Source organism: Myotis davidii, unplaced genomic scaffold, assembly GCF_000327345.1.
Source record: "Myotis davidii unplaced genomic scaffold, ASM32734v1 scaffold75, whole genome shotgun sequence".
In the NCBI taxonomy this organism is placed as follows: domain Eukaryota; kingdom Metazoa; phylum Chordata; class Mammalia; order Chiroptera; family Vespertilionidae; genus Myotis; species Myotis davidii.
The window spans coordinates 1,477,506-1,502,085 of record NW_006286977.1 but is presented as its reverse complement, the minus strand read 5'-3'; the positions used below and the strand labels follow the sequence as shown (position 1 = coordinate 1,502,085).

Here is a 24,580-nt window from a genome sequence, read left to right as displayed (position 1 = left end):
AGCCGGGGAACTGGACGAGCACTTGCGAACATCTGCTGGGCCGCAGGGCCATCGCACGCCCAGCTGAATGACGAAACGCATTTTTCCTTCGAGATCAGCACACCCCTTCCTCTGAGCAGAATTTGCCCTTCCCCCTCCCAGCCGAATCTTGGGTTTGGGCAAGTCTACGTAACGCTGGGTCTCTGGAAACCTCAGACGAAACCCAAATGGAATGGAGAGGGGCCTCCCCGCCCTCCGCCAGCCACAGCCTCTGTTTATGAAATCAGGGGAAACCAAGAAATGCGGACAGATTGTTTAGGAAAATATATCTGTAACATCCTAACCATTTTCATTCATTCGTTTTATTGGGACATGTATTACAGGCACTTCCGCGTCATTCCTTCAGCACAGACACGACACGCCCACCCCTCCCTGCGCCCCTTCCTCCCACCGCTGGGTCCTGGGTGAGGGGCGCTCCTCATTGCCCCGGGAATGAGTCAGTGCAGGGCCGTGGCTGGGTAGTTTTTCTTCATATAATTTTTTTCCTGTTGGGTTTTACTTGCAGCAGCTTCTAGGATCTTGTCCATAGGATGACAACGAAAAACTGATCAAAAGCCATTTGCCTCTCAAATCCTTAACGCTCCTGCACCATTAAAGTTGGGGAGGGGGACGGGAAGGCCTTGCACAAGGCGGCCGGTCCCCTGGCTCCTTGTCACAGTGGGCCGGGGACCTGGGCGGTGAGTCGCAGGATCCAGAAAAGGTGGCCCCAGAGGGCCTGCCTTCCAGGAGGCTAGTGGCAGCCACAGGCCCGGACAACCATGTTCCTGTATTTCTTCAGGATGACGTTGGAGCTGTCGTCGAAGTAGAGCACCGAGATGGCGTTCAGCTGGGTGGGGGCGCAGCAGGGCTTGGGCACTGTGTCCGGGTTGATGAAGTGGACCTGCAACGCACAGCGAGACGTGGGCCGTGGTGAGAAGGGGCCAGGCCTTGCTCTCTGGCCTCCTCTGTGTGTCAGGGACACGTGCCGCCTGGGCAAAATGACCGAGGGGACACTCACCGAGCGTGCCCGATTCTGAGCACATTCTGCGTCACTAACTTGGTTCTGTAATCATCCCTGCTTCACAGATGAGGGACCCACGTGCCCGAACAGAGGCTTGCGCAGCACACAAGGGAAGTCAGTGGCCAGATCAGACACGTGGGGCCAGATCGCCCTGCCTCGCGGGGCTGTCCTGTGCACTGTGGGACTTTAACAGCACCCCTGGGCTCGAGGGTCAGCGGCACCCACCCCAATCATGACATCCACATGTCGCTAGACATTAAATATCCCTGGGGGGCAAAACCGCCCCAAGTTGAGAACCACTGAGCTGGACCAGGCTCAGCCCACAGGCCAAACCCTGCCCAGCCGACTGGTTTTGTGACTGAAGTTTTATGGCGCCCATCCCCGCCCATTCATTTACGTAGCCTCTCTGGCTGCTTTCTCCCGATGAGGGCAGAGTGGAGCAATGGCAACTATGACTCTCAAAGTGAAAAACATTTACCGTCTGGCACTTTTCAGGGAAAGGTTTCTGACCTCTGAGCTAGATCTGTCCTATTCAAGAGTCACACCTGTCATTTTAAAAGTTCCCGCAGCCACATTTAAAAAGACGGGAAAGAAACAGGTAATGTTAATTTAAATAACATATTTAATTTAACCTGGTATTTCAAAAATATTATTATTTCAAGATATACTTAACATTAAAAAGTCACTAATGAGATATTTTACTTTTTTTGTACCAAGTCTTCAAAACCCCCTGCCCTAACCGGTTTGGCTCAGCGGATAGAGCGTCGGCCTGCGGACTCAAGGGTCCCAGATTCGATTCCGGGCAAGGGCATGTATCTTGGTTCCGGGCACATCCCCAGAGGGGAGTGTGCTGGAGGCAGCTGATCGGTGTTTCTCTCATTGATGTTTCTAACTCTCTATCCCTCTCCCTTCCTCTCTGTAAAAAATCAATAAAATATATTTTTTTAAAAAAAGAAAGAGAAAAAAAAAACCCCGACTGGGTGTATGTCAAGTGCTCAAGAGCTGCATGTAAAATTGGACTGTATTGCATGGTGCAGGGCTAGTCCGCACTAGACTATTTTGCCTCTTGAGCAATAAAAGCGAGAGGCAAGGAATTTGGGCAAACACTTGGGTGGATGGACATCAACAAGGAAGCAGCCGTCCAGAAGGTGGGACTGACGAGGCCGGCCAGTCACTCAGGCGTACGGCCCCTCGCACTCAGGGCTTCTGTGTCCTTACCCAGGGTCAGGGGGTAAACAAACTCAAACGCCTACATTTCCACAGGAGTGTCACTGGTGAGGGACTGAGGCCAGGAGTGAGACAATAAGGAGTAGTGAGGACTGGGGAAAACTGAACACCTCTCTTCTCAGGCCACCAACTGACTGCAGCAACCAAAGCAGCGCAGTCAGACGTGCCAACAGTCGGGACAGGCTGGAGATTCGGTTCTGTTGGTTTTTAGGGGAAATTCCAGGTTTCCGACACACCAGGAGTGCCAGCACTGTGGATGACTGCTCACAGCCTTAAAATCTGAACCTTCCCATCTTTTCCACCTGGGAATCACTTTAAAGCAAATCCCCGATGTCAGCTCGCTCCCTCTGTTTCTCACTAGGGCTCCTGGATGACAAGGATTCGCCCCCTTTGAAAACATGACCCTCATTTCAGAATAATCGGAGGGTCCATCTGAGCCTGAGGTCTCTGATGAAACGAGGACTGAGTGGGTGGTCACAGGGCCACAAAGGCAGGGCCGGAGGATAGAGGTGTGGCCCTGCCAGCCTGGGACACTCCCATCACCTCTGAGTCCTCAGAGCAGGACCTCAGGGAACGGGGGAGCAGGTCCAGGCCACCGAGTAGGCTGGGGGCCTGTGCATCTCCAGCGCAGGGACTTTCAATCCTAAACGGGCTCTGGAGTTTGCTGTTGGGGCGGGGCCCTGGGCCAGCAATGCGGGACAAAGAGGCTGCCCCCCTAAGGACAGAGCCTGGTCCCAGCGAAAGGGGTGGGACAAGGGAAGAGGGAGACCTACACTAACAAAAGAGGCACAAAGCCCCATAACAGACAGAGCTGTGGGAGAGGGATGGGCCTGGGTAGTGAGCTGCCTGTCATTAGGAGCATTCAAGCCAGGGAGGGTGAGCAGTTGTCAGGAAAGGCCCAGACAATGTTCAGGGCAGGGAGCTAGACAACCAAGGTCCTTGAGCCCCTGATTCCAAGCTAATGAACAGTTCCTAACTCATTGCGATTGCTGTTGGTTTGGTAGCAAAAGTAACGTGTAATCTGTGTCATCGGTGCTGGGCGCCTTGTTAAGAATCTCATTATCACTGCATCCTCCATGACCCCATGGAAGGTCAGCCTGAAAGCAGCCTTGGCTCTCCAGCCCATCTCATTATCCTAATCTCCTGGTGGGCCACTTCCAGGCACTGTGGGGGGGAGGGGGGGGAAGGGACGGACCGGGCACTGTGGGAGGGATCGGGCACTGTGAGGGGGACGGGGCACTGTGGGGGGACCGGGCACTGTGGGGGGATCGGGCACTAAGGGGGGGATCGGACACTGTGGGGGGGACCGGGCACTGTGAGGGGGACCGGGCACTATGGGGGGGACCGGGCACTGTGGGGGGAATCAGGCACTGTGGGGTGACTGGGGATCGGGCACTATGGGGGGGGATCGGGCACTATGGGGGGACCGGGCACTGTGGGGGGGACCAGGCACTGTGGGGTGATCAGGCACTGTGGGGGACCGGGCACTGTGGGTGGACCAGGCACTGTGGGGGGACTGGGCATGGTGGCGGACCGGGTACTGTGGGGGAACCGGGCACTGTGGGGGGGACCGGGCACTGTAGTGGGGACCGGGCACTATAGTGGGGACCAGGCACTATGGGAGTACCAGGCACTGTGGGGGGACCGGGCACTATGGGGGGACTGGGTACTGTGAGGGGACCGGGCACTTTGGGGGGAAGGGACATTGTGTGGGGGACCGGGCACTGTGGGGGGATCAGGCACTATGGGGGGACCAGGCACTGTGGGGGGGACCTGGCACTGTGGGGGGGACCAGGCACTGTTGGGGGGACCGGGCACTATGGGGGGACCAGGCACTATGGGGAGCAGGCACTATGGGGGGACCGGGCACTGTGGGGGGGGGACTAGGGACTGTGGAGCACCAGGACAGCAGCCCCCAGACAGAGGCGGGGCCACAGCCACCTCTCCACCAGGCACAGTGATAGTTGCCCACTGTACCTTTAGGAACTCATAAAACTGTTCTAATTTCTTTTGAAATTGGGAGAAGTAAGTCAACGTGAGGGTCAAAGATTAAACATATCTTCATGTCAACACAGTAGTGAAATAGAATTCTTCACCTTGTTCTACAGGGAACGGGGCCCTTGAACGTCATGGTGTGGCCTTGGGCGGAGACCTGCTCTCCCCCAGCCTGGCGCAGCCCAGGAGGACCTGGTGGCCCCGCTGCCCCGGCCCACCCGCTGGGGTGCGGGCCACTCACCAGTGTCTGCACGATGGCATGGTTGGTGGCGTTCATGTAGGAGTTCAGAGGGAAGGCGCACTCCCCCTCGCAGTAGTAGGCGGCGTAGCCCTCGGGCGCGATGATCCAGTCCTGCAGGGAGAGGAGTGTGGGGCCATGAGGGCCGTGTCCTGGGCCCATGGAAACGTGGGCAGGTCAAAACCCTCCCCCTGTGGGCCAGACTGCGGGGCTCCCACGTCAAAGACCCCCTGAGCAGCTGTGACTCATCCCCTGCCCTTCACCTCCCTCCATCCGCCTGGCTCCAGGGGGAGCTGCCATGTTCCTATAGCACAACCCCACCCCTGGCAGAGCTCGCTGGGTCAGGGACAGGTGCTGACCCGAGCGGGGCCCATCGGTCTCTGCCCTGGGATTGTCAGTCACGGGAGGGGGAGGAGGGCAGCTGGGCCTGGCACCCTGCGCAGCCAGCACAGGTGGAAATGGGCTTCACACGCAGAATGGGGTCCAGGGTCCAAAGAGCTCGGGCTGCCGTTCCAGCTTGAATCACAGCCACATTTCTACTCTTGGGTTTCTGGAGGCCCCCCAGCCCCTCCCCTAAATCCTCTGCCCTGGTTGGACACTTGAAACCAGGGTCTTAATCGATGCAGAAGAGAAACACGATCGGGGAGCCCGGGGCCACCCTACCTGCCAGCCCAGGTCGCGGAAGCTGACGTACAGCTCATGCTTCTTGCAGGCCTGCCTCTGGTCGGTGCTGCTGTTCTCTGTGGGCGAGCAGAACGCGGGGGGGACAGCAGCGTGCGCGTTAGGCGGGTGTGGCGCTGCAGGGTGGCTTTCCTGACATAGACGCTGCTGGAGGACCCATGGCCTGCACACTCACTTCCACCCCCGGCCAACAGTCCCGCACGGAGGTGCCAAGCTCTCCTGCTCTCACAGTCCGAGCTCACAGCCCCCTCTGGATCCTTCCGACAACTCTGGTGTCTTGTATACCCAGGTGGGGTTTAGATGCTCACATCTGCCCGGGTTCCATAAAGGAGTCAAAGCCCATCCATGCCCGACAGGAGGCTGCTGCAGGAGGCTGCCCGAGGGCCCTGCTTCCACCAGCCTCGCCACGGAGGCCAGCCAGAGGGATAACGACGGGGCCTGGGACAAAGCCCCCATCACCACCCCCACCAGGAAGAAACAAGAGGCAGGAAGTCAAACCACACTGATCTTCCAGCAAAGGACTCTGAGGTTTCTCTGAGGATGGAATGATGCACTGGGGCTTTCCAGGAGTGCGTGAGCTTTGCAGCATGTGGGTACGGATTCAGGACTGGTAAACACATCAAGATCCGTCTCTCTGTCTGATCCACACTCTCTCGCTCACACACACGCACACACAGCTGCCTGTCCTCACTAGCTCCATGAGCTGCTCCTGGCCTTGGTCTGTCAGGCCTTGGGTTTCAACATGAAGCCAAATATCATTGCTTTGCTTTAAGACGGGGTTGGAAAGTGGCACCCAGGCTGCTACCTGTCCTTCCTCTGCTCACGACAGACATGGCTAATCAGTCGTGGCACTCTCTTCGCCCGGAGCCCTCCTATGGCTTCAGACCCAAGCAGCTGGCAATGTTGGTGCAGAAAGGGAAGAAAAGGGACGCTCAAGAAGTAGGCCCCAGCCCCCCTGCCCTTCCAGTCCTGCCCCTCCCACCCCAACAGCCAGCAGGAGCAGGAGGCACGCTGCTTCTTCCACCACCAGGAGCCCCCGCCTGAGCAGCTAACAAGTTAGGACTGGTGCTGGGGCTCAGCTCCCACCCCCGCGGGTCAGCTGCCCAGAGTGGCTAATTACCAGGGAGCTGGGTCCAAACGTGGGTGGGGAGAAGGGTGTGGAGGGAAGGCAGCGACCCCAGTCTCTCATCCCCAAACCACAGCCTGTGAAGAGCAGCGCAAGGCCCGGGGGCGGGCTAGCCTGTAGGAAAGAGCTTCCGGCCGGCAGGCAGGGCAGCAGGCAGCACGCTGGAGCACGTCTCCTTCCAGCGCACAGGGGGCTCCCTGCCGCGAGAGGTCAACTTGTGTGGCCCTGCAGGACTCCCAGCTGGCACAAGAGGCGAAGCACCCCAGGACATGTGCACACACTCACACACTCGCACACTCCCACACTCACACACAGATTCTGGTTTACTAAGCCTGGGGTGGGGCCCAGGTCTCAGTATTTCTTTTCTTATCAAATTTCCAGGCAGAGTTTAGCTGAACTTCCGACAGGGCCAAGAAATCCACAGGAAGGAGACAGGTTCCAGGCAAGAAAGAATAGTTGCCTGTGAGGTAGTGAGAGCCCCGTGCTGGGGGTTATGTAAGTGGAGAACTGCCAGGGATGTGGTGGGGGAAACGGAGTGTGGAGGACTTTGAGGTACCAGAGTCCATGGCGCAGACCGCGGTTGGCTTTCACCTTGGACCCCCAGCCCCCAAGAGCACGGCCTGGGGGTTTCCAACACAAATTCAGGGGGTCCGCTGGATTTTAATGTGGGGGATCACAGACCCCTTTGAGAAGAGGATGGATGCACCTAGCAGAACACAAGCCCTGCAAAGCCCTGTGCACAAACTCGGGAGCCACCACACCCAGCACGGTCCATCTGGGCCTGTGGGCTCGGGAAGCCTGTGCCCAAAACCTTCACCAGCCACAGCACCCGTACTGCCCTTCGCCCTCGAAAAGGAAACTGAACAGAAAGTCCAAAATCAGCTGCGTGAGGCAAAACCAGCTGCTGACGAGATAAGGCTGAGTTGGGGGTGTGGCTGCTTTGCATATTCTGAACACCCATGTGCCCCTGTGCTTCCTGGGACCAACCCCAGGCCCAGGAGCAGGACCGCTGAGCTCAGCTGGGAGCTCCGACAGGGCTGCCCGCGGACTGGGCGCTGCCTCGGGACCGGCGCAGTGTGCTGGGAGAGCGACACCAGAGGGGAGACCCGCACTTAACAAATACGCAAATTCGTTAGGAGTTTCAAATATTTTTCACTTTAAGATACAGCCCTAACAGATTATTTGGCTCAGTGGATACAGCGTCGGCCTGCGGACTGAAGGGTCCCAGGTTCAATTCCGGTCAAGGGCATGTACATTGGTTGCGGGCACATCCCCAGTAGGGAGTGTGAAGGAGGCAGCTGATAGATGTTTCTCTCTCATCGATGTTTCTAGCTCTCTATCCCTCTCCTTCCTCTCTGTAAAAAAAAAAAAATCAATAAAATATATTTTTTTTTTAAAAAAGAAATAAAATTACAGATGCAGCAAAGTCCTCCACTGTTCATCCTCCCAGCTCCCCGGGCAGCAGCCTCCCTGGGAAGCGGGTGTGGCATCCCCACAGGTTTCAGAGCTTCCCTTCATGTGCTGTAGCCACTGTTCTGTCTGTTTGGGAACGTGCATGGCTGGCCTCTTGTTATACTCGAGTTTGGCACTTGCATTTGAGTGCCACTGTGAGGTTGACAGCCAAAGGGGTGAGTTGTCAGGAGGGCTGTGGGCTGTTTCCTGCAGCACTGGCTCCACAACCACCAGTGGAGCACGTGGCTCCCGAGTGGCTCCTCGCTGGGCCCTGTGCGTGGGTCCCGGGGTCTGTGTGTGGACCCTCCCGCCCCCAGCGTACCTGCGACGTTGGCCATCCGCAGGGCCTCCTGGTTCTTGGGCGTCTTGGAGCGGTTCTGGCCGCGCTGCCGGCTCCCCGTGGAGCGGGCGCTGCGAAGGTGGACCTCGGTGGCCTTGAAGAAGGCCACCATGAAGGGCTGCTTGTTCTGGGGCCCGTGCCGCCCGATCAGGCCCGCCAACTTGGGGTTGATGCTCTGCCCTAGACCGGAAGCAGCCAAACGCATAGGAGACGGTTACAGGAGAGGCGGTGGGGGGGGCTGCATGCATGCCTCACAGTTCTCTCACGCATTTGCATCATCTGCCGGCCTATGTTATTCAGCGCTGGCTCTGTGCCAGGTTGTGTTGGGAGCGGAGAGCACAGTGAGGAACCATGCCGAGAAACTGTCCCCTGGGCAGGCCACCTGGTGGGGCAGGTGGGCAGGTATCCCAGGGTAAAAGCTGAAGCAGGAGGGAGCACAGCAGGTCACATGATCCATCTAATCTCAAGAGGCGGGGCAATCCTGCTCAGGGCCAGGGAAGGTGGGGATGGTTGCAAGCCGCCCTCATGTCTACCACCCTGTGCATGGAGGGGCCATCTGAGCACAGACCGGGTAGCAGGGAGGAGGAGAGCCATGAGGATATTTGGGGAGAGGACATTCCAGGCAGAGGCCACTGCCAAGGCAAATGCCCGGAGGCGGGAGCCAGGTGGGAGTGTTCAGGAGACTGGCCGCAGGGCTGGAGCAGAGCCTGGGGGTGAGGGGGCAGAAGGGGGCAGTCAGGAGGAAAGTGGTGGGGACCGTAAGGCACCAGCGAGCACTCTGCCTTACTCTGTTTACTGTGTTGAATAGTGTCTCCCCAAGTTCATGTCCCAGAACCTCAGGAGGTGACCTTTGGAAATAGCGTCTGTGCCTATGAAATCGGTTAAGATAAGGTCATACTGGATTAGGAAGGGCTCTAACCCGATGACTGGTGTCCTGAGAAGAAGGCCATGTGAAGGCAGACACACACACACACACACACACACACACACACACACACAGGATGGCCTAGGGACACTGAGGAGCGCCGGAGCCACCAGGAGCGGGGGGGCACGGTAGGACCCTTCCCTGGGCCTGTGGAGGGAGCACAACCCTGGGCACCTTGACTTTGGACTTTGAGCTCCGACTGGAGACTAAAGTCCTGTTGTCCTAAGCGCCCCGGTTTGTGGTGTTTTGTTACTGAAGCCCCAGGAGCCTCATGATCTGCATGAAGTGGAAACCACGGGGATGGAGAGCTGAGCAGTGGACAACTTGAGATGTCTGCAAAGATGGCCCAGGCTGCCCCTGGAGATTGCACTGTGGGGCCGAGGACAGGAGCCAGAGACCAGGGGGAGGTGGGCCGGGGCAGGTCTTCAGGAGTTCATTTTTAAATCCACCTTTAGAATTTATTTTATTTGTAATGTCTTGTTTAGAAATAATTACTGACTCACAGGAAGTTGCACAAAAAAAAAAAAAAGACTTCAGGGAAACCCCACGTACCTTTCACCCAGTTCACCAAAGGGTCATGTAACTAGAATAATTGCCTCGACTGGGAATGGCCCAGCGTGGATCTGCCCGGAGAGGGAAACCGAGGGAAGTGCTGAGGGAGCGGATATAAAAGGTCAGAAGACACAGGACTTCCTCGCTCTGGGCCTGAGCACCTGGGAGAAGGGAGGGGCCATTCACTGAGGTGGGGAAAACAAGGTAGGAGCAGGGGAGACATAGAGAACAGGGAGGGTGGAAGGTGGCAGCAGAACATCACAGCTTGGGTTTGGCTCCTGATCTGGGGGAGACACAGACTGGGGACCAAGACCCGCTCCGGCCCAGTGCCAGCCTCCCTGAGTTCAAGCCCCGGCCCTGGCACTCCACACCGCTGCTCCTCAGAGCAGAGCTCTGCACCTCGAAGGCGCTTGGTAAATGCCGGCTCGGGGCTGCGGCCAGGCAGCGTGGAGACTGGACGAGCTCCCTGGGGAGAGCGTGTAGCTGGACACGCCATGTGCGGGCTGCGTCCAGGTGCCCATCTCCACCACTGAGAGATGAGGGCCCGGGGCAGAGGCTGCGCGGGAGTGCCGGGAGGAAGGATCTGGGAGCAGCATGGACAGGAGGAAGGGCCCCAGGAGGGTATGGGATCCCGGGGACCAAAGGGAGGAAGCGGATGGAGCAGTCGCCATGTCCTGTGCTCTGCCAGTGGGTGGGGGTGATGGGAAAACGGGCGATCTCTCGGCTCTGGCAACCATGAAGCCACTGGCCAACATGTAGTGTCATGCCGGTGGCGATGGTGTTCCAAATAAAGACAAAGCAAGAGGCAGACAAAGAGAGCCGAACCCAGAGACCGAACGCCCCACCGAGGACCCCGGCGTGGAAGCGAGGGGCAAACCCTGACCAGCTCATGCTATGCAACCACAACAGACGTGACACCACGTTGGGTGCGGGGTCCGAGGCCAGAGGAACCCTTGCTCTGGGAGCCCGGGCGCATCCGCATCTGGAATTAACTTCACCTGGAGCCCTCCAGACGGCGAAGGCAGGAAGCCGCCTCCCGAGGACCAGGCCAGCACCAGGGCTTTGCTTTGGTTTTTTAACAACGAGGGCGTTTCAAAGACCAAGCTCCCCATCCGCCACTACTTCCCCCTAAATTAACCCCTTTAACGTTCGCTCTCCTGCATTCTTTAGCGGGGTTTCCCGGAGTTCACCATCTATAATTGGAGCAGTTCTGTAAAAGGAGCCATTAAAGCCAAGCTCCTAGGATTTGTGTTCCCCCCTGGAAGGTTTTTAAGGGCAAAATAAAAATGCCTGGAAACGCGACATGGCCCGATTCAGTAACCCTACGTTTCCCGCGATGGCGGACGGTGGGCTGGCCTCCTCCTAGGCCCTCAGGACAGCCAGGGCCAGGGCAATGGGTGACGGAGCAGAAAGAGGAGGGTCTCTGGGCGCTCGGCACCCGCACCTGCCGCGGACCGGCCTGCGTGGGCCACACTGGCCTGCATGCTGGGCCCAGATATGGTCACCAAACGGGCCACTGGGGACACAGGGGCTTCTCCACCCGGCTCGTGGGTTGGAGCTGAATGTGCCCTTCGGGGACTGCGTGGGTATTGTAGGGTGTATAGGAGCATCACCGGCTGCTCCCAAAACGCATTCCAGTGCCCTTGGGAGGCAACACGTCCCAGGTAGAGAGCCGGGGCCATGCATACACCATCCCCGACCGTCAAGCCGACAAGTCACTGCAGTCAAGCCTTTAGCTGCAAACCGGAGAGACCCTGGGGGGCATTATCAGACAAGATAATTAAATTCAGGGGTGGCATGAAGTAGCGACCAGCCACCTAAACAAGGCATGCATCTCTTTACAAGTATTCCTGCGTGGTGTCCGGGCCAGCGATGCTATGCGCCCTGGGGGTCCCACTGGAAAGGAGACCCACGGAGGAAGAGCCCCTCAGATCAGCCTGAGGGGGAGGCCCAACGTGAGCCAGCGTGACTACAGTGGGAGGGAAGACGGAGCATGAGGTTAGGTTCATTCGTAAAGTTCATTTTATGTCAATGCCCCCGGGAAGGGCAGGAGAGCATGTCAGGGGCGAAGACCTGAGGGTCGGCTGGGAAGGAGCTCATTTTCATTTCATGAAGTTACACACACAGGCTCCACTTCGCATGTGCAAGTGTTCCGTTCGAGTATTTGTATTTAAATGCCTGGGGCAAGTCAAACTGCGTAGGGAGCCAAGCTGAATGAATCAGGCAGAGAGACTGAGGTGGCTGAATAAATGAAAAAAAGAAAAAAAGACATACATTCTATTTTAGCATAGGTTGTATCTTTAGGAAAGTTAAAAATGACTTATATTGTAGCCAATGGTTAATAAATTAAAAACAACAAACAAACAAACAAAAACTGCCCGCTGGTGTGCTCAGTGGTTGAGCGTTTACCCATGAACCAGGTGGTCACGGTTTGATTCCTGGCCAGGGCACATGCCTGGCTATGGCTTGATCCCCATTAGGGGACGTGTAGGAGGCAGCCGATCAACGATTCTCTCTCATCATTGATGTTTCTCTCTCTCCCTCTTCCCTTCTCTCAGAAAATCAGTAACATCTCTTTTTAAAACCCTGGAGATTTCTCCAAGAATAGAGTTGTCAGATTTTGCAAATAACAATACAGACGCCCTGCTAATTTTGAATCTCAGATAAGTGAATAACGTTTGCAATATGGGAGACATACTTATATGAAGCAGTTATCAGTTGTTTACCTGGCATTCCAGTCTAACGGGGCTCTTATCTGCCAAGAGGGCGGAAAGGCTTACCAGCTGTGCGGCTACAGCTGACCTCCTGCACGAGGAAAGTGATGGAGAAGTGTCTGTCCCACTGACTGGCCGGTAAGAGGGCCCAGAGCCATGAATTAGCTGGTTTCTTCTTTGGTAGATGGTTTGCCTCTCTCTGGTGTTTCGCTTTGTGTTGTGTGTGTGTGTGTGTGTGTGTGTGTGTGTGTGTGTTTTAAATTTTAGTTTTTAAGTTAACATATAGTAATATTGACCCTTTTTATACATAGGTCTGTCAGGGTTTTTTCTTTTAATGCTCACCCGAGGATATGTTTTTATTGATTATTTAGAGAGAGGAAGGAGAGAGAGGGAGAAACTTCGATTAGTTTCCTCTGACATGCACCCTGACCGGGAATTGAACCTTTTTTTACTCCAATCAACTAACCCACCCGGCCAGGGCCAGACGACACTCCAACCCATGTATGGATCCCTGTAATCACCCCTTCTATCGGCGTACAGAGCAGCCCAGCAGCCCCCAAAGCACTCCCTCCTGCCGCCTCTATCTCAGTGTGAGGAACCGGAGGTCGAGGTCATTATGCTCCCTGGGGCATCCGTTTTCGGCAGCCTGGGGCAGGCGCTTCTGGCATCGCGGGGTGGAGGCGGGGGTGCTGCTCACTGCCCTGCAGTGCACAGGACAGCACCACGACAGGGAAAGACGATCCAAAATGTCAGCAGTGCCAAGGCGGACAAACTGCCTGTCAGGCCCTCCCCCGACTCCGGCCCGACCTGCTCTCTCCCCCTAGCTCTGCGTCTTTCAGGCTTTTCATGCACCTTGACTCCCGGTCTTTTGCGTTGGTTTCCTTCCGTCTGCGTGTCCTGGAGGTTCCCCCGCGAGGTTGCAGGTGTCGGCGCTCACGCCTTTGCTGCCGCACATATCCCTCGGCGTGGACGCTGAGCTTGCTGGTCCCTCCCGGGAGCCGGACAGCAGGGCGCTCCATGCATGTCGGGAGGAGCATCCAGCACAGGATTGCTCGTGGCCTATGTTTCCATTTCTGCGACTGAAGCAGAGTGACGTCTGTTGTGGGGTCCACATCCCCGTCCGCACGCTCAGGTGCCCATCTGCTCCGGGACCATCACACCTGCTGCCTGGAGAGCCGGGGGGCTGTCTGCACAGGCTCTGCTCCCACTCGGAGCTGCGTGGAGAGGACCCACCCCTGGGAGCCCCAGTGAGGCAGAGGCCGTGGGTGCAGCCCCACGCCCTGCCCAGCCCTTGGCCCTGGTCCTCCTCCACCCCAGGAGGTGGCCCATCAGCCCCTTCCCAGCCTCACTGGCAGCCCAGTCTAGGATGGCTACTGCAGGCTCCATGGAAATGTCTTCTGCCCTAAAAAGAAGAGAGCGCCCTTTATCCAGCCACCTGCTTCCTTCCTGCACGCTCGGGCGTGGAGGCAGCCGTCTTGCCAACTGTGATGGGACGAGCCTCCAGCCCCAACGCCAACACACGCAACATGCGAGACCAAGAGGAAAGTCTTCCCCGCTGTTGATGCTCTGGCCCAGGGTCCAGACACTGCAGCCCCGGGCCCATCGGCCCACCGGCTGTTCTCTGGACCGCAGCCGGGCATCCATCCACTCCTGTCTGTCTGCGTTCACACGGCATCGCAGAGCTGAGGATCCGCGACAGAAGAGGTCTGACCCGCCAAGCCCAGCACGCTGACTAGCTGGTACGGACAGTGTTTGCTGACCCTCTGCTCCACTTGCTTCCAGGCAGGTCAAGAAAACCCACTTGTCCCCACAGGGGGAGCCACCCCATTGCCTGTGCATCACCAGGACAGTATTCCTGGTGGAGCTGCTTCCCTCCGTCACCGGCTCTCAACAGATAAGAAACAACCATTTGAGAGCATTTGCTCTGAGCCCGGCGCTGTGCTGAGCCCATTCCGTGGGCAGGACTCTTGATCCCGTATTGACAGATGAGTCAAGTGAGGTCACAGCACGAAGCCATCTACCCTGGACCCGCCACCAAGGAGGCAGAGACAGGGTCCACACCCTGGTCCAGCTGACCCGAGCCTGAGCACTTAATCTCGACCTGCCGCCGAGGCCAGCAGGTGTCTTGGGAAACACAGAGGAGGGATCAGTTGGGCCTGGATGGGCACCTGCGGGGCCTCCAGGGTAGGAAGGCTCTCTGAGGCACCGGAAGTAAGGCCTCCCAAGAGGTGAGCCAGGCGGAGGCGGGGTGCAGGGACGCAGGTCTGTGAGCTGGGAACAGGGACCAGTGGCAAGAGCAGAGTCAGCAGGCCTAACCCAGCAGGCTCCAGGCACAAATGGGGCCTCTCGGGAAAGGAGGGGACACCGCCGCCCACAGACCGGGCGGCATCTTGGTTTTCTTGTGGCATCTTTGTTTTCCAGGCCCAAGGCCATCAGCTGCCCTGAGGAGGCCCACAGCGTAAGAATGTTCCTCGTTAATGGTGCAAAACACATTAATTCCAGCCGCTTCTCCTGATGGACCAAGGCCCTACTGACGAGCAAGTTCATCGTTAACACTTGTGACATCTGCTTGGCCTCAATTGCCCAATCCTGTCCCCACCGCCACTGCCCGCTCCGCCCGAACCCATCCCAGCCTCTGGGCCATCAGGCCTCTTCTTTCCTCTCTCGCTCCAGCTGCTGGACAAACAGGATGTGAGGCAATCACCAGGGAGCAGGCACCACGGAGGCAGCTGCGCTGGGGGCGGGTTGCTCGCCAACCTGGCTTTGCAGGGCTTATCCTCTGCGGCCGCTGCGGGCAAATGGCTCGCCTCCCAGGCCGTCCGCAGCAGCTGCGGCTTGAGCATCAAGCATATGCCCTCAGTCCCTTAAATGTCTGGCAATCCCATCCGATGCCATCTGGGAGGATCAGAGAGAGGCACATGTGCCCCACGCCTGGAGCGAGGAGTCAAAGGCTCTCTGCACACGGACACCGGGACACCCACATAGCTGATTCCAGGAGGCAGGGGTGGGCAGGGCAGGCCTCCTGGTCCTGGAGCTCAGGGCGGGGCGGGCAGCAGCTGGAGGACCACCAGGAGGAAGTGTGAGCCCGGGCAACAGGCTATCAGATCATCCTCCGGGATCAGAGAGGTAAGGCTAGTCCACGCTGCCCTCCTGAGCCTCCAAGTTATTTCTTCTGTGGCTGAGGGAGGAGGGGAACCCCACAAACTAGGAGAGGATGCTGGAGTCCTCTTGGGAACCAATGACGAGATGCTTCCACATCTGTAAGGAGGAAGAGACCCAGCCCACAGCGGTCTTCATCTCCCCGTGGGATTGGGATGGAAGGCAGCTGGGGAAGCCCAGTGTCCTGACCTGGCGAGCAGCCAGAAGCCCTCCTGCAGCGTCTTCAGACTCCGGGCTGGTGCTCACGGCCTGGGCCCCGACCTCCAGCAGACGGTGCCTTCACACTCGGCTTCTTCCTATCAGGATGCCAGCCACACGACAGCGAAAGGCTTGCTCTGTCCTCCGCAGCCCGTGCCGGTCACGGTCCCTGACACAGCGTAGGACCGATGCGCTTCCTGTGCAGGCGAGGAGCTGCTGACTGCCGGAGGCTGTGTGCGCGGGCAGGCGCTGGGCAGGGAAGCTCAGCAGGGATGCGGGGCCCAGGGCCAGCGTGTCCTTCGGGCGCAGTGCCCGGGTCCACGGCGCTTTTAGGGGCCCATGAAAATGTTTTAATGTCTCTTAAAAATCAGAAGACAAAACATGAGCTGTTTAGGGTCAGAGAAAATGTTTTCATTTTTAATCCAGCCAGGATTGTGTTTGTCTTTATACCAACATGGTCATAAAACGTGATTTTTAATATTTTTGTGGAAGGGGGAGCCCACGAAAGTCAGATGCAGCCCCGGCCACCCGTGTCGTGGGCGCCGTTAGTCTGTGCTACAGGGAGCCCACTGTCTCCTGGGTTCTCTTTCCAACTCTCTCCTCCCAGGAGAGGGGAGGTGCCGAGAACAGCCGGGCGGAGGCCAGGATGCTGCAGGGTCCCCGGTTCTGTCTGCCCAGCCCAGCATGTGCCCAGCGAGGGCACACTGACCACACAGGCCTCTAGAGCGGTCCCTGGTGACTACATTCCTCAGAAGGCTCTTCAGCACAGAGCGAGTCAGACGCCACGGCGACATACAGGCGTGCCTAGAGCTGAGTGACTTCGGTCAAGCTGCTCGGCCTTCTTGGCCTTGGTTTCTCCTCTGTCAGATGCTGGCAATAACGTGGGCAGGGTCACTGTGAGAATTAAACATACCACCACCAACAATAGTATCTAGGTCGAGGAGGGCAATGGGGGGAAAGGGGACACCTATCATCATTTCAACAATAAAGACAAATTTAAAAAATAATAATACCTAACACGAGCACAGACAGGGTGCCAGGCCCAGGGCTCAGCACTTAGCATGAACTCAGGCTTGTCTTCCTCCCAACCGTTAGGAAGCCCCTGGAACCGATGGAGGGACCAGGCGCCGAGAGGCTGCCCAGAGGAGCGCTGGCGTCTGCAGGCCCCAGGCTGTGCCGCCGCTGGTCCTGCGAGGAGCCGGGCCTGGGGCCTGGCCTGCGGTGAGGGCTCGGCTGCCCCAGCCCCGCCTGAACGTCCTCTTCGCAGGGGCCAGCTGCCCACCCCAGTGGGGCCACATGTGTCAGAACCCCTCCACTCAGCGTGCCCCTCCTCCTCTCCTCTCCCACCCACCCGTTTGGGGGGTGCAGCCTGTGTGCTGGGGGTGGGCATTACCCTCTCCCCCCTCCCCACGCCCCCATAAAAGGGGAAGACAAGCAGACACAGCCTCCTTCCTGCAGGGTCCCATCCTGGAGATGAGTGGACGTTCCCAGTTGGCTCCCCATGAGCCACAGGTGCCCGGGAGTTTGTGGGCTTCTTCCCCCAGACACGTCCGCCTCCCCCCTCCCACCCCACCCCCCCTCCAGAGCGGGGCCCAGCTGCGCCGTTCCTAGGGGTGACTAACAAGAGGGCCATGGCTGGAGGAAGAGGGAACAGGTACAGGCTGTCTGGGTGGTCCGAGGCCGCACGTGGAGGCCAGGGGCTCACCTCGTGCCAAACATGAGGCTTCTGAGAAAAGGTTTGTGATGTTGGGCCTCCTTAGGATGGAAACAAGCTCGCCCGCATCACGGTCACTAACATGCCCATTGTACGGGTGGGGAAACTGAGGCCCTGATAGGTGGTGGGGCTCTATTCTAGCTGCTGCCTAGTGGCTGCAGGATGCTGTCTAGGTCTGGACAAGGATTAGATGCTATACCCCTGACTCAGTGCCCCGTCTCCTCCGGTCCCTGATGGGGGACTGGGAGCTGGGCATGGGTGCCACTACCCAGGGACTCAGCCTGTCCAGGTGCTGTCCCAGGCAGTGGTGCTTATGGAGTTATGTTAATCCTGGTGAGAGGTCCCAGGGCAGGGACCAGGCTGTCTCTACAGGCAATTCAGGCTGGCACACAGTAGGTGGGCACCAGGCTGCCCAACAAATGAACCCCAAAATCCATAGTCTCCCCAGAAGACCCTGCTGGTCTGACCCAGTGTAGACATCTAACAGGAAAAGGCTTAGACCCACATTGTAAAGGAAGCCAATCAGCCAGGTAGCATCTTATTGATGAGGGAACCCCCAAACACAGGGCACAACTTTTCCACAGTGTTATTGCCAACCCAAGCCCCAAGTTACCCAAGGAGCTTGTGAGAAAAGGCAGATTCCCAGGCCCACCTTCGGGGATTGGCCACCCTGGGGGGAGCCCAGGAATCTGTATAATCACAGGTGCCCCCCTAGTGCTGGACAAATTCCATGTCGGGGGAAACAAGAACCTCGCAGCCAGGCGCCTGTGGCCTTTGAAATGCTGGGCTCACGTGCTTCTTATCTCACTCCCAAAAGATCCAAAAATTCACATGTCTAATTGGCCAAACTGGCCCATTGGTAAGCTCTGCCCCTTCCCTGACCCAGGCAACCACACAAGCAGCCAGGTCCCAGGGCGACGGCACCCATGCCTGCCCCTGAGTGCCCATCTGGGGGGAAGGAGACGGCACCAGGGCATTTCCTCCTTGCTGACGGTAGGCAGCATCTTGTGACCACTAGGCTACATTCCCCGGGTGGAAAGGGGCCCTGGGCAGCTGCTGGGATGGAGAGCCTGCCACATCTTAGGGCATCAGTCTCCGCACTGCCATGGGGTGGTGGTGGCAGCACCCAGCCCCCGGGGAACGGCGAGGGTGACTGGAGACAATGAGTGGCATAAGCGCTGCTTGGTGCTGAGCAGAGGCGCGACCACAGGTTGAGCAATGAAGCTCTGCACCTGCAGGAGCTCACCTAATCCTCCACAACCACCTGGGAGGCGGGAACTCTTGTGAACCCCACTTTCCAGATGAGGGACATGGAGTGACTCACCCGGGTCCCGTGGTAGAAACAGCAGAGCTGGGATTTGAACCTGGGGAGTCTACCAGCTCTGGAGCCCACACTCTGACCATCGGCTGTGCCGCCTCGACAGTGCGGAGCCTCTTCCACAGCCAACGGGGGAGCAGGGCTGGGGCACGGGCCACAGAGACCCTGGCTCGGGGAGAAAGAGCGTGGCGCCCCTGACACTAGGGGAACTGAACTGAGTGTCACTCGGGAGAAAAACCAAACCTAGAAGCTCATGAACCACTGGGGTGCAGCTGGACGGTCCCGCCAATCTCCACAGTCTGGGGAATTGCTCACCCTGAAGAGAGAAAGCAGGTCTACCTTTGCCTCACTTTACCTCGTCCCCAGTAAGCGCCACAGAGGCTTGGAAGGAGAAAGCGAAGTTGAATGATTTCATTGCCCAAGAAGTGCGGCCTTCCTCTGTGCTGTATTCCCCGGCAGGAGGTGCACAACGGACATCAGCAAAGTAAGAGCTCTGGTAAGTTGTGCAGGGAAATCTGTTTTGTTCAAATCCCAGCTCTGCTGTTTCTACCACGTGACCCCAGGTGAGTCACCCCATGTCCCTCATCTGGAAGGTCCACACTTCCCTGACTGTGATCCTCAGCAGGGGCTGGAAACTTTTTCTGTTATATTTCCGAAAATAAATATTTTCAGCTTTCTGTGCCATAGACTCTCTGTTCTAACGACTCTACTCTGCTGTTTGAGCACAGAAGCGACCCTAGACTGCACCTAAACCAATGTGTGGCTGTGTGCTAACAAAGCGTGACTCATGGGCACTGCGGTAGAAGTCTCACATAATTTTACATAAATTTCACCAAATAGCCTCCTTTTGATTTTTCTCAACCATTTGAAAAGGTGGGAGCTACTCTTAGCTCACGGGCCACACAGAAACAAGCCACAGGCTGCATCTGACCCAGTGGACAGTGAGCCGACCCCATGTCAAAGGATGGACCCAGTTTTACGTGTCGGGTGTGGACAGTGGGAGGAGGGCCGGAAAGGTCGGGGACCATCAGTAGAAGGAAGAGCCTGGAAACAAAACAGGAGGGAGTGGTCCTACACTCTGTGGCCCCTCCCTGGGCTCATGGCCTTAGGAGAGGGACTCATTTCCTGAAGCTGAGGCAGAGGGGGCAGCTCCAGGCCCAAGTGGTGGCCTAGGGATTGATAAAGGACACACTTATCAAATTCAGCTACGTTGTCTACATCCACTCAGCAATACCCAGCATTCGCCGCAGTCAGGAAAAAAGCTACGAACTGGGAAACCATTTGCAGCTCAAACCACAAAGGGCCAAACGACTCTAAAACATAAAGAGAAGAAAGACCAAGGCCTGATAAACACAGTGGGCAGAGGGTGTGAGCAGGGCACTTCAGAGGGAGGGCCAGGCACACGGCAGAGGGAAGGCCAGGCACACGGCAGAGGGAAGGCCAGGCACACGGCAGAGGATGGCTAAGCAAACTCCAGGATCCCGTCCGTCATCCGTGGGATTAGCAGAGAGGGAGGAGTCTGAGAACTTGTGCTGACAAAGACGGGGAAGCAGGTGCCCTCGTGAACTGCTGCTGGGATGCCAATGGAATGGCCCATGAAGGGCAAATTAACACTCTCTCTCAAATCCACACACAGGGTCACTGTCAGGCACTGGTCCTCGAGCTGCATTCACTCGGGGGACCATGGCGTTTACACTGAGGTTTTCCACGGCAGCCCCGTTTGTCGGAGCCAGAGACCAGAAAACACCCAGACATCCCTCCCAGGGGGCTGGGCAAGACTTTCGGTAGCAGTGACAACAGTGATAACACCAGCTCTCATCCTGGGTGTGTCCTGGGAGCAGGTCCTGTTCTCAGCCCTCCATACTCACTGCCCGCCCAGGGACCAGCAGCCCCGTGGTCTGGGGGCCAGTTGGAAATGCAGGTTCCCAGGTCCGCCCTGCTGCTGAACGAGAGTGTGCACTGTAACAAGAGGCCAGGGTTCCGATGCAGGTGAAGGCACATCTTAAAACCCTTTCTACAGGAACTCAGTTAATCTGGGAACAATCCAGTGGCCCAGGCCCTCCCGTTACCGGCACGCTGCGGGGAGGGGCTGAGGCTCTGAAGCAGTCACGCGTGTGAGAGGCAGAGACACATTCACACCACATACACACAAACACACCACCGCCTTCGAATACCGAGGGGGCTCCCCGGTCACTGGAAGGACCAGCCTCCAAGAGAAGTTGTGAAACAGGCGAGGTGAAGACCCTGGGCACTGCCACGTTCAGTGGGAGGAAAATGGAAAAGGAGAGCAGAATCCGCGTGCAATTCTTTGGTGCCCGGGCAACATCTCTGGAGAGAGATCCAATCGCAGGAGAGCAGCAGGGGCCTCTGGGAGGGGAACTGGGCGGTGGGGGCGGCAGCCCAGGGACGCTTCACTGTGCACACACCTGCAACCTCTGAAGTCTGAGCCATGGGCACGTATGACCTATTTTACAATAAATGGTTTTGGTTTTTCTTAAAACTGGTGCAGGAAGAAGCTACAACACCCCAAAACCATCTCCACTTAATAAGAAATACACTGTGGCCTGGCTGACGTGGCTCAGTGGTTGAGTGCCAACCTATGAACCGGAAGGTCACAGTTGAATTCCCAGTTGGGGCACATGCCCTGGCTGTGGGCTCGATCCCCACTGGGGGACATGCAGGAGGCAGCCGATTAATGATTCTCTCTCATCATTGATGTTTCTCTCTCTCACACACACCCTTCTCTGAAATCAATAAAAATTTATCAAAAAAAAAAGAAACACACTTTGGGGGAAGAAGAAATGGGCACTGTTAGGCCCCACCCTAGCTCCCCACGTGCCTTCCTGTCTTCCCACCTTGGAGAACAAGTGGGGCGGGGGCAGTGAAAGGTGCTGGGGGACGGGCAGGCCAACAGCGGGTCCTCCGAGTGTCTATGACCAGGGTTAGGGTTTCTTGGAAGGGGCTTAATGCCTTGCACCACCCCGGGCAGTGGTCCTTACCAGGGGCAATTGTGCTCAGCAGGGGACATTTGGAAATGTCTGGAGACATTTTTGGATGTTACAACTGGGAGGGGCTATGAGCATTGGGTGGGTAGGGCCAGGCGTTGTAGACGAGGTGCTCAGCCAGCTCCCAGGGCGCTCGTCAAGGTGCAGGTCCGGGTGCAGCGGCCCTGGGACGGGCCGGGAGTCTGTGGCTCCGACCCTGCTGCTGTGGCCCGCACTCAGAGCAGGGCCTGGCCCAGCCCGGCAGCAGCCGTTGTGTGCTCATCTCGCGCACAGGGGCTAGCAGCTGCTTCCTGTCGGGGCGGACTGGCTGGACACTGAGGACAGTGGGGAGGGGGCAGCGAAGCTTCCTGAGGACAAGCACGGACTTGGTGGAGAGCCTCCGTCAGTCCCGCCGTACAGGCTGCATCAGGACCACCCGGGCGGTGGCTGCGACTCACCATCCAAGGTCTCCACGGAGAGCTGCAGGCCCAGGTTGTGCCGAGGGTTGACCACCCAGTGGTTGCTGGTGGCCGTGATGTCGAACACCAGCCAGCCCTCCTCCGACGCCCAGAGGGTGCGGCTGTCAAGCAGGAACAGGTCGGACTCCCTGCGAGAGAGGAGGAGACGCAGGCTCAGCCACCCGGTGGCCCAGCCAGACACGCATGGGGACGAGGACTGTGTGGGGAGGGGGAGGCGGGAGGACGCCTGTTGTTTCCCAAAAGTGGGTGCATCAGACGAAGGTCCACGCATAGAAACCCCTTCGTAGCCATGGTGGGAAAAGGGGGTGCGGGAGAGGTGTGAAGAGAGGCCTACGGGAGACAGGGTGCTGGGAGCCAAGCTCGCCCTTCACAGTTGTTAGAGGGATGCCAGTGGGGCAGTCCAGCAAGGCAGAAATGACACCACCCCCATGTTGCTGGGCGTCTCAGGGACGACATGAAGTTCACATTTGCTGGGTGACTTCCCCTTTGCCAGGCACTGTCCCAAGGGTTTTACACACATCGTCTCATCCAGTTCTCCCAACCCTGAGTCCTAGGGACATTATCAACTCCATTGAACACATGGTAGCACCATGACTCGCCCAGGTCACTTAGCCAGAAAGCTGCCAAGTTGGGGCTCAAGCCCAGGCAACTGGGGTCCAGTAGACTCTCCTCATTTCCTGGCAACGCAGCATCTTCAGGAGCCACCAGGTGTTAGGAGGTGAGGCCCTTTCATTCTCTCTTCCTCATGTTGCAGTAACCAAATGGGTCAGACCACACTGGCCTTGTAGGGGATGGAGGATGGATGTGTGGATGGATGGATGGGTGGGTGGGTGGATGGATTTTACATTCCTAGATAGTAAGATTCGAGTATATAAAGTATCATAACATCTCTTTAATTATAAAGATTCAAAGTTTCAATGTGTTGAGTCCTTTGAGGGACGTCAACAACTCCATGAGAGAAGAAAACCATTCTGAACCAAAACAATTCCCCGCCTACGGTAGGCGCCCGGGGCCCTGTGGGAACCCCCGCACCACAGCACGGAAGTCACAGGCCTGGGTGGCAACTGTGCTAGAGAATTGCTCTTTGTAGGAAAATGTGACCAGCTATCGGGATGGGCCCTTATGGCGAGGAGGACAAATGGTGACTTAAGGGACGGAACTGGGCCTTCGATGAGTGCAGGCCTCGCCAAGCGACACAGCTTCTCCTGTTGCTGGCAGGACCCCGAGGGCCTGTGCTGCCGGCCAGCGCTGACTCGCCCTGACGCCATGGGAGCGCTCAGCTCCCTCCTCCAGCCACACTCTGCACTTTGTCCCAGGTACACCGGGAAGAGCCTGACTTCGGGTGGGGACAGAAGAGCCTGTGCAGGTGGGAAGAGTGAGACACTAGCCCAGGCTCTGCTGGTGGAGGGAAGGCCACGCATGAGTCAGCCCACAGGAGCACGACCATGTGCAACAGCCGGACAGCCGAGTCCGGGCGGACAGGTGGGAAGTGGGAATTCCTCGCTGCCACCTGGAGCATCTCATTGGAGCACAGTGGCTCTCACACGCAGGAGGACCGACAAGCCCTTTGAGACACAGTTATGTACCTTGGACATATGGCCTCCCCGCCCCAGGCCCCCCGAGAGCACAGGTGGGAGAGGCTCGGGCGAAGGGCCCCGAGGAAACCAGGTGCGTCCTCTCTCTCTCCCGCTGCGGAAATTCTAGGGCCTTCCTTGCTCCGGCCTCAGTCTTCCCCAACAGTGAGATTATTGTTCCCATTTTACCAATGAGCAGAGTGAGGCTCCGAGGCGAAGCCTATAGCCCACATTGATAGACCGTATCAGTGACCTCACACTCGAGCCCTGAAGCCATCACCTCACCTGGGGACAAGAGGCTCTGGAAGCTGTTGAGTCCCACATGGTGCATTTATTGTCACAGTACTGCATGGGGAAGATGGAGGTGGTGGGGAGTGGAGAAGGCAAGTGGGTCAGGCCAGCTAACTCCTGAGCCTCAGTTTCCTCCCCTGTCAAGTGAGGGTCACACCACCGTCTTCAGAGACTGGTAAGAGCCCAGTGAAGACCAGCGTGGGACAAGCTGCCAAGGTCCTGGGGCACCTCTACAGTTACTACCAATCATTCCCCAAGAGACTCAGGGAATTCTGGGGGCTCTCTCTGCCTTGGCCCAGGTGTTAAGTGACTTCTAAAGATCCATACAGACCATATAGCCATTCAAGGATGGTCACTTGACTCCAACACTCATCAGACAAGTGCATCCGCATGTTCACAGTTGCAGAGGTTCTGCAAGTGCGACCACTAACAGTTCCTCCTACCGCCACACCACAGGCAGCTCTACCACAAATGGGTGCCGTTTGCCCCTCCTCTGCGGTCTGGGCTGCCCATACAGGACCAGGGGAAGGGAGGCGCGCCAGGTCCAGGGCTGGAATGGAAGAGGCTTAGCAGC

The 24,580-nt window shown here is 57.6% G+C and overlaps 1 protein-coding gene across 1 annotated transcript in view; it reads right to left on the bottom strand.

The window, feature by feature from the left end:
• Positions 1 to 319: 319 nt before the first annotated feature.
• BMP7 (bone morphogenetic protein 7) overlaps positions 320 to 24,580 on the bottom strand; it is a gene marked incomplete at its 5' end in the record, with an annotated part of 72,475 nt that continues 48,214 nt past the window's right edge. The window contains 5 exons of the mRNA XM_006758852.2: positions 320 to 919; positions 4,503 to 4,613; positions 5,163 to 5,239; positions 8,081 to 8,278; positions 22,121 to 22,269. Coding sequence (XP_006758915.1) covers positions 770 to 919; positions 4,503 to 4,613; positions 5,163 to 5,239; positions 8,081 to 8,278; positions 22,121 to 22,269 — 685 coding nt within the window. The remainder of the gene's footprint in view (positions 920 to 4,502; positions 4,614 to 5,162; positions 5,240 to 8,080; positions 8,279 to 22,120; positions 22,270 to 24,580) is intronic.